The sequence below is a fragment of the Vicugna pacos genome, chromosome 4, assembly GCF_048564905.1.
Source record: "Vicugna pacos chromosome 4, VicPac4, whole genome shotgun sequence".
Lineage (NCBI taxonomy): Eukaryota > Metazoa > Chordata > Mammalia > Artiodactyla > Camelidae > Vicugna > Vicugna pacos.
The window spans coordinates 8,324,707-8,338,913 of NC_132990.1; the positions used below are offsets into that span (position 1 = coordinate 8,324,707).

The 14,207-nt window shown below is 43.5% G+C and overlaps 1 protein-coding gene across 3 annotated transcripts in view; it reads left to right on the plus strand.

Moving 5' to 3' along the window:
• The window catches only part of FRMD3 (FERM domain containing 3), a 256,004-nt gene that overhangs the window by 214,228 nt on the left and 27,569 nt on the right, over positions 1–14,207 (plus strand). The window contains exon 1 of one of the 3 annotated variants that reach the window (XM_015243549.3): positions 12,459–12,615. The exons of the other annotated variants lie outside the window; for them this stretch is intronic. Coding sequence (XP_015099035.1) covers positions 12,489–12,615 — 127 coding nt within the window. The 5' untranslated portion in view covers positions 12,459–12,488. Of the gene's footprint in view, positions 1–12,458; positions 12,616–14,207 lie in introns of those variants that run through there. 3 annotated transcript variants of the gene reach the window in all.

The following is a 14,207-nucleotide window of genomic DNA, read 5'->3' on the forward strand; positions in this document are numbered from 1 at the left end:
TGCATTAGGAATGATGCACTTTTTTTTTTTGGAATTTCTTTTATGTGATGTTTCATCAAAGTAGGAGCTGTTTATAAACCCTGTGGAACCACCCTTCCCCTTGTGGTTACTGCTACCTGGTGACGGCAGACCGGTTAGCACCAGCTCTAATTACTCGTCTCTGCCATAGGGTTTGGAGTTGCTATTTGTTTGTATTTTCTGATTATAAAATTAATTCATCATCTTCTAGAAAATCTCAAAAGTACAAAAAAGCATAAACAAGCAGAAAAAAATCACTTCCCAGATTGTGCTACCTCCTAGAGACAATCGATGTTAATGTGTTAACAGTTTTCTTCCCTGTGCATTCTGATGCCATTTGGATCATCCTGTGCGTGAAGTTTTTAAAATTCCTGCTTTGTGTACTTAATGTTGAAAATACGAGTGCATGAAAACCTATCATAAATTGAACTGGAGGTCAAACAGTGAATTGGGAGCATATTTAATGCAAATGTGGGCAAATGGGTTAATATCCTGAACTGGAAAGAACGCTCACAAAGTGCTGCTTTAAGCATCATTTTCGCATTGCCCAGGTTTGGGCTCTCCAGAACTTTTCCATTTCCTGGCCCGCTCTGTCTCCCACTGCTGACAGGCATACAGCAGCCGACCCTGCTTCACAGGAGCTAGGAGCCCATGTGGAACAGAGGTCAGCTCCTGGTTTTATTTAGCATTGCAATATCGAATTAGCAGAGCCCGAATTCAGAATTCGTGATCACGCTTACTGAATTCAGGAAGAAGGAACCACAGTTTGGGTCGGCACCTCCTCTAGGGTAGGAGATGCCAAGAGCCACTCAGGGGAAGAGAGGACGGCCTGAGCCAGCTCTGCAAATTCACGTTTGCAAGCGGTTCAAAGCTTTCACCTGCCCCTTTTGTGCTCTTCTTTGGAGCTTGTTTCATCTTTGGAACCTGGCTTCCTGTATTTACTGATGACTTATGCACTCCTAAGACGTCTGTATCACTTGAAAGAGATCTTTGAAGTCTGAAGTATTTACACTGCTGTGGGGAAGCCCAGTGCCTTGTTCCTGATGCAATTTAAGTGCTTTTCTCTTGCAAGGCTTTTGGATTTCGCCTCATACGCTACCAACAGTGAACATCATTTCAGCTCTGTAGTTGGCTAATTCCCATAAATTGTTCATTTTATGGAATGTTGTGTTCCTTGGCGTGGACCCAGAGCGGACCAAGTGCTGGGCTTGAGGTCCTGGCTGTCAAATTCCTGGCGGGGGAATCGTAGACGACATCAAACACATCTAAAACGGCTCAACCTCTTTTTGCAAAAACAGAACTGTTCACTGGGGAGCTACATCTGTTTTTCAATTACATCAAATAAATTATCAGCAGAGACATCTCATCCTATACGTGTCAGGAACCTTCGTGATTCAGTGAGAGGAGCTGATGCATATTCGGGGCAGGGTTTGAGTGTTTGCTCTTCAGTCACAGCACGCCAGGACCCAGTGACCCCCGGGAAGTGTCCGGGACACAGGGGAGCATCGCCTCACCTCCACACGAGGGGTGAGAGGGCTGTGGACAGCGGGTGCCACACCAAACAGAATTCCTAGTCATGCCGGACAGCAGGGCAAACAGACTTCATGCAGGAAGGCTGTCTCCCCTCTGGGAATGATGTTCTGATTTTAAAGCTGAATTTGTTAAGTAAGGAATGGCTCACTCCGGGCTTAGTTCTAATTACTCAGAGTCTATGTTGAGAATCTTTGTCTTATTAGTAAAAGTGATTCAGTTTGGAGCTTCCCAAATCACTCCTCCTGCTCAGCTGGGCACTTGGCTGCTGCACTTAAGTATGAATAATTAATTGCTCTAAAGGATTCAGCTGCGGTGAAAAAAAAAAATGTGTCAGTCAAGCATCCCATGAAGTAATCCTGTCACGGTCCTCGAGGGTTGGGGTGGGAGCCAGGGGGGAGCGTCAACATGAGCAGCTGTGACAGCCACAGTGTGGTCTGCGATAGGGAAGACGTTCTGCTTGGCGCTTGGATGAGAAAACCCTTCCACCACATCCCTAAGAAACCACGGGAGAGGGAAAGTGAAGATACTGATAAACCATTGTCATCAGAAAGCAGAGGCTATACAATTTTCTGGATTTCAGTCAGCGTGGGGTTCTGTTTCCTAGTGTTTTTGCTGGCAGGTTGGTAGCAAGTAGTAAGTGACTGTTCTCTGTGGTACCCAGGCTTCCACTGAGGCAGGAGCTCACACAATCTCCCTTGCTTCCCCGCTCTTCTGTTTGGACCCAGTGCTGATTATGTGAAAGAAGGAGTTGGGCAGGACGTGCTATTTCTACTCTAAATTTTAGGTAGACCCGTAATGGTAGGTCTTGGGCCGTAGGGGCAGGGCTCAGAAACGAGGCTCGGTTCAGTGGAAATATGGTTGGGCATTGGGTGTGTCCATGGGGCGCACGTCCAGTGCCACCTGCTGAGGGGTGCGGCCTCCGTCTTGGCTTGGCTGATGGTGAGCTGGAGGTCCTGGAGCCGTGGCTTCCAGACCACGGTTTATACAGTGACCCACTGGGGTGGAGGGAGAAACCATTCAGACTTCCATTGCTATTTTACTTTCATCACCTCCTCAAAAAATTCCTAATGTGTAGGCTTTCTAATGGACAGGATATATCAAGAGAGCTGTACATGTATCCAATTTATACATAAATAGCCATTTTTCCTAAGTAGGAGCAAACATTTTTTTCCCTCCCGAAAAGTTTGGCTCCAGCTACTCTAGGTCTTAGAGCTGAGTCCACTAAGGAGAAAAGGCAGCGCATGTTTTTGAAACTCTGAAAGCCCTGTTCATGCCAAATCTCCAGATTCCTAAAATAGGTACGCGGTCTCTCTGCCCTGGTTACGGCGGCGACGTGCCATTTTACGTGCTTTTGGTCTTCCACGCCGGTAAACCAGGGTGAGTCACCCAGCACAGTCCAGGCCTTTGCCAAGCTCTCGGCTAGGTGCTGTGTCACGGTCACTGAGGTGCTCTGTGGGGCCCAAGCCCCCGGGTCACACGAGCGCTGGACTCTGCTTGCTTGTGCTGGATAGACTGAGAGGCCTGGGGTTCTTGCGTTCACTCGACGAACACCAACTTCTGCTCTGGTACCTGCTGGACACTGGCAGTGCCTGGATCTTATTTCATCTTTTATAAAACAAGGTGAGATGATTTCTCAGTTTCCTCCGCAGTCTGACTATCCTTTAATAATTCTTCCCCCACATTCCTGCTGTTCTTAATTACACGCTTTTTTTTACATTAAGCCACTATGATTTATTAAAATGCACATATATGTGGCTCTTATATGCATATGAAAAGTAAGTATTTAATTAAATAAGTACATAATTTTATTCCAAGTCATTATAACTCCTTTTCCAAATAGCTTTAAACACAGACATTTAATATGTGCTTTAGATCATTTGTCATTACCTCAGAAAACCAGATATAAACATCTTTTTAAATGTGGTTAGTGAAACAGTAAGCATGGGGCACAGTGAGCTATAAAAAGCAGGGTTAAATTTTTTTCCTTTATTTTTGTAGGTTGCAGACTTCTACCACAAAATTGAAAATTAATGTCAGCTGGCTTAAAAGGGAATATAAAATGAGTATTTCCTCACTTGGGAGAGCCCTCACAGTGTTTAATGTCTCCTCTTAGAAGTCAATTTGGAACCTTTTTAACCCCCTAATCTCCACTTCAGCATTAAAAAAAAAAAGTGAAAATGGGCAGATGCTCTGGCTGATAGAGAAACAGAGTTTGCAGGATGACCCACTTGATAATTTGAACACAGACTGGATTTTGCCATTAAAGGCAGGTGTATCCATATTCAAAAAAGAGAGCAGCGCTTTTGATCTGGGGGCTTGTCAGTCCCTGCTGGAGCCGCTGCCACAGCTGCTCAGTTTGGCCCCTCAGCACAGGCTCAGCCCCACCCAGACGCCAGGGCCAACCCTAGGCTCCCTGGGAGGGGATGAGTAAGCTGAAGCCCGGCCCCTTGGCTCTGGCTGTGAGCCCTGCTCTCCCAGTTGCTCCGCCTGGTCTTCTCTCGATCAGCCTGTCAGCCTTGCACCCTTCCTGAGTCTCTGCCCCCGGACTCCTCCAAGAGCCTGGAAAGCCCCTCTCCCTCGGGCTGGACCACACTCCGGACCCTGACCCTGTGGCTGGGGCCTCCCCCTGCTCTGCTGGTTGACAGACTGCACGGAGCTCCCGTCCTGTCTCGTGTCTCTAGGAGCCAGGCTCCCTTCCTTCCCAGAGCAGACTTCCCAGCACTGGCCCATCCTGAGCAGAGGAGTCAGTTTTTAAATGCTCATCTTCTCTGGTTAAACTTCTCCCACTGCCCAGTGGTATCATAAGGTACAAAATCGTCAAATCCATCAGCAAAATCCTGTTCGCTCTACCCTTTCAAGTAGACTCCAGAATCCACCCTGCACCACTCCAGCTGTGGCCACTCTTGTCTCCCTCAGGAGATAACAGTATCTCTGCTTCTACACTGTCCCCCTGTCCCAACCCACGTTTTCCACAGAGCAGCCAGGGTAATCTTTTGTAAGTGGAACTCAGATCTAGTTAGGTTCAAATCTAAGCATGCTTGGCCCCCTCCCCACCCTTAGACCATTTCCTACTGCCCTCCTTTTGAATCTCTGTGTTCCTACCACACTGGTCTTCTGAGCTGGGTGCCACCTCAGGGCCTTTGCACAGCTGTTTCATTTACATAAGGGGACCTTTCCTCTGATCTTTAGCTGGCTATTTCTTCAAGTCTCAGCTCAAATTTCCACTCCTTGGAAAGTCTTCCCTAAGGACCTAATTCTGACTAATTCCCCAAACCTAGCCATTTGTTCTCTGTCGTGCCATCACCCCATCTTTTTGTAAGAGTGTTTAGCACTGTTGAGCACTTTCTAATTTATTTATTTGTCTTCCTGTCCATTTGTTGACTGTCTCCCTTGACTAAAACATCAGCTCCATGGGAGCAAAAACTTGTGCCTGCCTCGCCCCCACATTGTCCCCACCGCCCAGAGATGTTCTGACATGCAGTAGGAGCTGAATTAATACTTGCCGAATTAGTGAACGAATGAATGAATGAATGAATTCTAAATGCAGCCTGGACAGCCTTTGTTTATGTAAAAGAAAGCATGTAGGAATATTCTCCTGGGAACAGAGTTTGCCAGAAGCCAAATATGTTGTTTTATTTTCTTTTAATCTGAAATTAAAAGCCATACTATAGTCATTGTGGCAAATTTGGAAAATACAAAAACCACAATTCCAAAATTGAAAAAGCACCTGCAATCTCCTATGTTCAAACTGTGGTATGAATATGTATAATCCATCTATATATTTTCAACAAATAGTAGAATATGCTAGAGATACTCTTTTGTAATTGCTTTTTCACTTTTTAATATAACAAGTATTTCTCTATGACAGTAAATATTCTTCCACAATTTTAATTTTAATGGGCATACATTATTCCATCACATAAATAGACAAAAATATCTTTCACTCCCTCCACCCTCCACCAAATTATATATATGAATATCTCTTATTGGAGCTTTACAAAACTGAGTATAATGATTTTTTTTTAAAGATGTGATCATTTGAAAGGCAAAACTTAAGAGTGGTTGGACATTTTTCTTGCCTTTATTGGTGATCTGTGTTTCTCTTTTTGAGCACACAGCTAGAATGCGAGAGAGGCCCTTGGCTGGTGCGCTGGGTGAAGGATTGGGTCCCGCTGCCTCTAGCTTCTTGGTTACATTAGCAGCAACGTAGTTCCAGAAGGGCCTGGCTTTTCAACAGGGAGACACAGGTGCCTGTTTCTTAATACCATCTGCAAAGCTGCTGGGAAATATGGAGAAAAAATTAGAGCTCCATTATGAATGCAGCCAATTCAATTTCCTTTACTCAGAGAAAAGTGGTTTATCTGTATGGTGGCTTGTGCCTGGAGGGAGTGAAATAATAAAGCGAAAGTGATCAGAAAACAAATTCATCCTGTACAGAGCCCAAGGAAGCAGGTTCTTGGCTGAGAGGACTAAACAGACCCAAGGAGGCTGTTCTAACTGGAGCCGGTCAGGACAGCGTTGTCACCCATTTCGTCCTCCGGGGAAAGCTCTGGGTGGCTGTATTGGCCTCTGGCAAAGAGAGCACCCTGGTATATCTAAGTCGTGGAACATCAGGAAAATGTTAAGTCTTATTTTCAGCCAGGATAGAGGGGGAAAAAACTCTTTGTTTATATAGAAGAATATGAATTATAGGTAGCCTTAATCAGAGAGATCGTTTAAATTCTTCTCCAAGAAAATTCCTCATGCATGTTCCTGAAGAATGCATTGTGGCTGTGAAGTCCCCAGTCCCCGTCCAGTGACTGCGGGAGACTTTCACCCCATTTCATTTATGGGCAGCTGTGGAAGGTTTGCTTTCATGTAACCGCCACCCCTACAGTGGGGGTATCCGTGGACAGTCAGGGCTTTAAGGGTCAGTGAATGAGCGTCTCTAATAGATAAATCAGAGAGGGACTGGACAGTTGTAATCCGTGGGTGGCTTGTGGGGTCATGACTCCCATGAGGCCCCTTGGGGCTGTCAGTGGATGGTACCTGATCCTTGGAGATCAGGGTCCCTTGTCTCACCGTCTCTGTTCACTTGTGACCCCTTCAGTTTTCCTTTTACTCAGAGTATGGAGTCTTGTCCAGTCTGCAGGTGGAGGAGGTCCTTCTGTCTTGGAGAGTGGTTTGTGAGATCAGTGGCTAAGTATTTGTGATTACTGCTTTATTGTTGGCTGGGAGTATCTGGTGGATGAGTATCTGTTGGATGACTGGCCATCCAGTTTGTGAACCAGCTCACCTGGTCACAGGCTTGTCTGTGCTCACGGAGCATCTTCTAAAGCAGCCCTGCGCGGGTCCTGTGTCAGGGAGGGGGGGAGGCGGAGAGCATGGGCAAGCTGAGGCTTGCTCAGATCTTGGTAAAGAGCACTAAGAAAGGCAGACCCTAAAGAAAAAATTCAGTTTTTAAACGTTTAGTTCAAAACATCACAAAGAATGACGTATAGCACAACACATTGGGATTTTAGGCTTTAAGGTTAAAATTTCATACTCAATTTTGGCTTCTCTGGGTCTCACCAACTTGTAAGTATTTCAACTATATTTTTTATAGCTCCTGCAGGCCTGGTGAGAGAGAGAGCAAATGTCAGCAGCAGTTTTCTCTGGGCTGTCACATTTTTGAGGGACTTTTGGGATCTCTGTTACCCATTTCACAACTTTTGGTAGTTCTCCAGTTCCCTACACTGTGCAGGTAGTGCTTTTTTAATAATAAAACCAACAACAGTCACCTAAGATTTATTTCCAAAGATAAGGACACTGAAAGATAGGGACAGAAAACAAGACAGGGACAGGGCACAGGGAGGCAGGGAGTGAGAACAGAACAGAGTCTGATGGTGTTTCACCTGATGCACTCCGTCTTGGTGGTTCTGCCTGTGTAGAAATTGTCACCAGTGGCCCGAGCAGACAGCGAGAGGGCTCTGACAGTCTGCCTCCCCCACCCTGTCCCCTCTCTCTGGCGTGGAGATGCCACACTTAGCAGTGTATGGGATGGTCAGGGAAACAGATGGATGAGCCCTTAGCTAGAATCGTCTACAGCCATGGGGTTCTCATTCCCCGCAGAGGTGCCCAGGAGAGCCTGGCTGCACTGTATGAATTCTTTTCTGTCTGCAGCTCTGATTCTCCAATGGGGTTTCACTGGCCTCCCACCGCTGCTTGGTGATGCCTGGCCCCACCCAGCGGTGTTCTCATTTTACAGGCAGGAAATGCTCAGCGAATGCTTCATCTAGTAAGGGGAATGGTAAGACGAAGAATATTCAATATGCCAAAGCATCTTATACATTTTCAGAATTTTTTTCATGTAAATCATCATAATTTGAGACTCACGACCATTTCTTTGAAACAGATAGGACAGATAATGTTGCCTCACTTTCCGAAGGAGGAAACTGAGTCATATGGGTTGACTGACTACCTGGCTGTACAGCCCTGTCACTTGATAGTGTTAGAACTACCTCCATTTCTCCTATCTACATACCCAAGAATATATCCATCATATTACAAATATATTATTTAAGTATTTATACAGTATTGTGTTTTATTATGTTAATAAAAAATTAGGAAAGTCCCCTAAATTATGTGACGGTACCAAGGACTCTTAATAATTTATATTTAATGTCTAAATTTATTACAAAGAACATTTCATGTCTGTAATAACTTTTTATTATCTTTCTTATTTCTATTTTTTAGGGGGTAATTAGGTTTCTTTATGTATTTTTTAATTAAATTTTTAGTGGAGGTACTGGGGATTAAACCCAGGATCTTGTGTATGTTAAGCACACATTCTACCACTGAGCTATACCCTCCCCTGCTTTTTACCATGTTTCTAATCGGAGTTAGGAGTTAGCTAAAATTTCAGTGAATCTCCGTTAAGTATTATAACTAGTGGCCAAATCCATGACACCTAAGAAATCTGTCAGTATTCGAAACAGCTGATAAGTTACATGATACTGATGGTGATAGAACAGAATAGCTAGCCTGCTACGTATCAGGCCCCTAGTTACGTAAGAGCCGACATCAGTACTGTTTTGCAGGCAGAAAACTGCATTTCAACAAGCTTATGTAATTTTCCCAAGGTTACAGGGCTGGTCAGGTGAACTTAACCAGCAATGCTGCTGCTTCCCTACTATTTGGGGAGAAGTAACTAGAAGGAAGAAAATCTTGACTGTTTAAAATCCTCACTGCCCTCCGTTTGAGTAAAGAAGAGAATGTGCATGTGTTAGAAAAAAAAATCACTAATATTTCTTGAGCAATTCCTGGGCCAGGTGCTGATCTGAGCCTGCCACCTGGGCTACCTTCATTGATGGTCCTCATAACAGCCCTGGGAGGTAGACACTGCCTTTGTGATGCTAATGCAGTTTCCAGGCATTTTACAGGCATGGAAACTGAGATCAGAGACAGGGGTGCAGCCAGAATTAGAACCCAGAGCCTGTGCTTTAAACGTTGCTTTCTATATAACTGCTTAGTGAGTTCCAGTTCATTTTTTAAATGGCAGCTGATAACATGTGATCTCATTTTCTTGTCATAACATCTGTGGGGGAAGTATTGTCTCCATTTTCAAGTGCACCAGGGCTCCAAGCCATCCGGTAGCTCCCAGTCACCCACAAAGCAGAGACAGGCTCGTTGCCCTGCCCCAAATCTGCGTCCGGAAGTTTGTCACAGAAGTAGACATGGGATTCAGACCCATGGAACTCTCATCCTCTGCTTCGGCTTGTGCCTGATGGATCAGTGTTTCTGGCATCTCATTACGGAAAATCAATTCCCCTCTTCACAAATATTCACTGCTTTCTTTAGCCTCTTGTCACTGCCCAGACATGCACTCCTGATTCTTCAGATGAATCTAAACAGGAAGGGTATTCAAGGGCTTCCAAATTGATATGGTTCTGTGAGCATAGGACCTCAAACAAGAACAAGCCTCCCTGTGCATTTGCTCCCAGAATCCTTGGGTTCACTCTGCATCTCTGCCTCCCTTTGCCTCTTCCTCTTGAAATGTACCCACACGTTTGGGTAGAGCAGGGCAAGGCAGAGAGAAATGGCTGGGACAGTATGGGATGCTCACCCTGCCACGTTCCTCTCTCTGAATAAACGCTGAAAGTCCCCAGAAGAAAGAAGGTGAAAGAATGTACTTAAGAACTCTGAAAAGTAGCATAAAGAGTGGGAACAAGTTAAAGAAAGGGAAATTTTTTAATACACAAAATGCATAATATTATAACTAGTTGCAGTTAATAAAAAGAAAGGAGACATTTCAAAGCTGTAGTGAGATTTGATGCTTGATAATTAATGGAGAATAACTCTAGGTAGAAAAGAACAACTAAAATACAGTGGTGACTTTGTTTCAGGTTTTTTATTTGCTTTCTTTTTGTTTCGTTTTTTTTTTTTGGAAGGGCTGTTTGTTTAGAATGTGCTATCAGGTCACATCATGCTATTTTGGGGGGTTTTACTTTGTTTTTATTGCAGTATAGATAATTTACAATGCGTTGGTTTCTGGTGTACAGCATAGTGATTCAGTTATACATAAATACTTTTTCATTATTACAAGCTATTGAATTTGACTATTGTAACATAATGATAAGCGCACAGACTCATCTATATTCCCTCCAAACAGGCAAAGGGAGATTTTCTCAGTGTCTGAGCCCTGGTCCATTGCCGTGCAAATGAACCCATATTAACCTTTGAAATCTTTCATCTGGGTTACTGCACAGCACTGATTCATCTGGGATGGGGATTTTCTGGTTCTTCAGCATTCTAAAGATTTACAGCAGTTCTTCAAGAACCACTGTTGGTGGCGAGTGAGGGAAGGTCGAGCAGGGACTACCCCAGAGCCCCGTGTCTGTGCAGTATGTCTGTTTTATATGGGGATTCTGCGTAGAATTATGTCACAAGGAGAACTGCAAAGGGGTGAAGATTTTGTGAGTTTTCAGGGGCATTTTCCTTTCAAGTATCAGGTATGGAAATTGACTAACCCCCGTGAGAGTAGGAACTGCCCTCCTGTACCCAGAACTGATAACCTGTGGGAGGGGAGCAGGCGCCACTGCGAGTCTCTAAAAGTGACCTCAGCTCACAGCTGCCACCCTTCTTCCCTTTCAAGACTTATAGTCCGGTCTGTAATGTAGATTTTTACATCACTGAGGTCATATTGCTTATATAAACTGCTTTTTCCACTAATCAATATATTGCAAGCTTTCCCACACATCATTAAACTCCTAAACATTTTAATGGGTGTACAATATTTCATCACATGTATTTAATCATTTTCCCACTGGAAATTTAGATTGACTTTTTTTTCTTTTTTGCTATAATGATACTCTTTGAAAATCTTTGTCCAAAATTTTTATCAACAGTCAGTCCTCATTATTTCCTCAGGCTAAATTCCTAAAAGTGGAATTTCTGAGTCAAGAAATATCATACCTTTAAATCTCAGTATGTTTTGCTAAACTTCTTTCCAGAAATTCTAAATCAATTTATATTCCCACAGTAAAGTGTAACAATGCAAAATTTCAGCTGACTGCCCTGAATATAGTGCTTTGTTTTGTCAGGAGAGAGGGGAAAGACTGTTTTTATTAGAAAATTATCTTTTGGCCACAGTGGCTATTTAAAGGAGAAAAATGCATGCATGCATGATGCAGCTGTGTGAGGAAACAATTTTTTCCTCTAAAAATGAGGGTGAGAAAAATGTATCAGGAAAGATATATAACTGAAAGATAGTATGTGGGGCACAGTTATTAATCAGTTGAAATTTTTTCAAATGTAGCATGTCCTAAAAAATTGGAAATATTTTGCTCCTTAAGCACTTTCTCTGGAATGCAAACACATTTTATGCCTCTGGTGTACAAGCACAGGACTTTCAGAGTCCTCAGAGAAAATATAATGTTTGGATCCTGCATTTAAAACACACGTGGTTAGATGCAGGGGCTCTCGTCTGGAGGACGGTCTGTTTAGTCAGCCGATGTTGACTGGGTGCCTAGGTTCAAATCATGGCTTTGCCACTTACTAACTTTGTGAATTTGGTTAGGTCAGTTACTCTTGTTTCTTTCTCTATAAAAATGTTAGTACCCTTGTGAGGACAGAGATAATGCCGTGAGGAGCTCGGCACTTGGTCCAGAGCTGCGCTGTCCAATACGGCAGCCCCGCGTGGCTGCTGAGCCCTGGAAACATGGCTGGTCTGAACTGAGATGTGCTGTTAAGTGTGAGCAAATGCACACCAGTTTCAAAGACTTAGGACCCAAAAGTATCTTAACTTTTATTATTTTGATATTGTTCATATTATTTTGATACTGTTTTGACATTGTTACATATCAATTTCAATACACATTTCACATGGTGAAATAATACTGTTTTGGACATCATGACCAGATAAAGCACATCATTACAATGCATTTTAATTTCTTTTTGTTACTTTTCAAATGCTGCTTTTCTCTTTTTGACTGTGGCTTGCGTTGTATTTTTATTGGACAGCATGGCTCTAGAACATAATATAGGCGCAATGAGTATTTTTTAAAAGAAATCAAGGTGGGTTGTGTCTCCATTGTGGAGTTGCCCGGTTGCTGTCTTATCTTCCAGGGCGAGGACACTCAGTTCCTAGGATACTGCAGGGCATTTGGCTGGGGTCCTCTTATCCGGAGGGTTTTAAACAGGCTGTGGTAGGGATGGTGCATATTATTTCATTGTTTGTTAGGGGAGTGAGTGGAGAATTTAAAAATAGCATTCCCCCCCTCCCCCGGCCCCATGCTGATCCCTCCTGAGTTATTTCTGTTGGCTGCTTTAGGAGCCTGACATTTGATTCATTCAGTGGCCCTGCCTCGGTCCTTTAAAACAGAATGGACGGTTAGTGAAAGGTCAAAGCCACTATGGCTGGCGGTAGCTGCCCCAGGCCGTGACAGGCAGAGGAGGCAGAGGGGATCCAAGAACCAGTTATGGCAAAATGCTTGGTCAAGATCCAGACTCGGAGGGGTCTCCGGCTGCAGTTGGTGAACCACTGCAATAGCAACGTGTTTGTCCGTCTGCTGAGACATGGTTCTAAGATCACAGCCAGAAACACCGGTACGTGTACGTGCCCTGCGCTGGGCGCTCCTCTGCGCCTGCCGGGAGAAGGGTGAGGGCTTCCAGCTTCCCGCTCACCGTGGGCTGGCGGCTGGGAGAGAAGCCAAGGGGAACCCAGTGTCAGAGGTTTATGACAGGGATGAGAGAGGGAGGGAGAAAGGCAGAGGCAGGAAGAAGAGCGAGCAAGTGAGCGCTGGGGGGAAATGGGAGGACCTGAAATGGGGGTCCTGACTCTCTGGTTAAGTGAAAATGGCATGAAGTCATCCTAAAGGCTAATAAATTACAGACTAGTCAGCAGCCCGGATGGGAAGGAGGCAGGGGTGGTACATCCAATCCAGATGGCTCAGGAATGACGGAAGATTATAGAGAAGGCAGACTGGATGATGGAAACGTGCTCCTCCTCCCTTTCATTGTTTAAGTAAGGTCTTCAAAAATGTGCTTGCCTGGATGAGGCAAAACGCCCCTTCATCTTCAAAGTAGAGCAGTACTGAAATACAGGATCAGTTAAAGAGCTGGGATCAAGCTGATGTTCTACCAATTTCCTTTTCATTGAAAATACATTTTGTGTTATTTTGAGGTCCTTAGGGGGAGGAAACAGGAATTGAAATAGAAATTTTTCAGAGCCTACAGCAGGGAAGAAGCTTGCTAGTATATATGTTTATGTACTTTTCACCAGATGATTAAAAGAAGTCCTGGTAAGTGTCTGGAATTGGCCTTACAGCACTTGCGCACGTGTGGAACTGGCTTCTAAGTGAACTGAAATGAAATTAATTGTACTTTTAAAATTGTTCTTTTACAACAAGAACACATCTATGTCATTATACAAATACAATTTTATAGAATGTTTGCCTTGACCCTAGTACTCCTGATAGTTAATCTATGCATGTTGACATGTAGGATATAGGATTTTTTTTACATGAATGAGACTGTTGTATTTGTTATTTTACAGTTCATTTTTTTCACTTTATCATAGACTTGAAGGATTTCCCATACAAATGCATATTAATCTACATCCTTTTTAAAAACTGAATATCATGTAGTGTACAGATACCATATTCTATTTAATCACTGAACTATTGTTGGAAAATTGATAGTTCCTATTTATTGGCTATTACAGACAGTGCTGCAATGAATGTGCATATACAAGCATTTATAATAGATTCGTAAGAGTGTAACTGCTGGGTTGAAGGATATACACAAATTTTGATGGAAGTAGGCAAATTATCCTCTGAAAGACTAACATTCACTAAGTTAAGTTTGAGAATGGCTGCTCCCCCACATAATCACTAACCCTGATGTGACCAATTCCTTCTGCAAAAAGTTTGGAAGAAAAATGAGATTTTATTGTTTTGATTTGTGTGTTCCTTTTACTAGTGAGTGAGCATCTTTTCAAATGATGATTGTCCATGTCCATTTCTCCTGGGAATTACTTGTTTACTTTTCAAATTTCTGTTTTGTTTTTGTCCTTCCCTTATAGACCATGAAAATTCTTTTATCATCTCCATATTTATCCTTTGCTTTTTACAAGAATTAACTTTTTCCTCCTAATTTGTTCTTGGCTTTTAACTTCCTGTAATGTTAACTATGCAGCA